Consider the following 364-nt stretch of genomic DNA (forward strand, 5'->3'; position numbering starts at 1 on the left):
CGTCGCTCAGCTGCGCTTTTTCTTGTTTCTGCCACATTACCAGCTTGCTGGACAGGTGTTCAGACAGAGCTCGCCTGGCGTTAAAGTAAAGCACCGGTGTGTTTGAGGTTGCCTGTTTGTCGAAGGTTTCTAGGTCTTTGGTTGTGAGGTCTGCCCCGCTGGCCGGTAGCTCGAAGAAACCGCCAGCGTAAGGCACCACCATGGCTGTTTGAGCGGTGTTCGTTATAGTTCCCGCTCCTTTTTGGCCTTTCGTTAGCGCACAGTTTTTGCTAGCGTCTGTGTGGCCGCTGCTGCTGCCGGTTATTTTGGCTGTTTTGTAGAGCGTTTGTGGGGTGTGGCCGTAGTCTTGGGGTGGTGCTGTCGG

At 54.7% G+C, this 364-nt stretch overlaps 1 protein-coding gene across 1 annotated transcript in view; it reads right to left on the reverse strand.

Moving 5' to 3' along the window:
* Positions 1-300: 300 nt before the first annotated feature.
* Positions 301-364, reverse strand: part of TEOVI_000876700 (variant surface glycoprotein (VSG), putative) — a gene marked incomplete at both ends in the record, with an annotated part of 663 nt that continues 599 nt past the window's right edge. The window contains one exon of the mRNA XM_067223957.1: positions 301-362. Coding sequence (XP_067080058.1) covers positions 301-362 — 62 coding nt within the window. The remainder of the gene's footprint in view (positions 363-364) is intronic.

Source organism: Trypanosoma equiperdum (genome assembly GCF_001457755.1).
Source record: "Trypanosoma equiperdum strain OVI genome assembly, contig: ctg_2015, whole genome shotgun sequence".
Taxonomy (NCBI): Eukaryota; Euglenozoa; class Kinetoplastea; order Trypanosomatida; family Trypanosomatidae; genus Trypanosoma; species Trypanosoma equiperdum.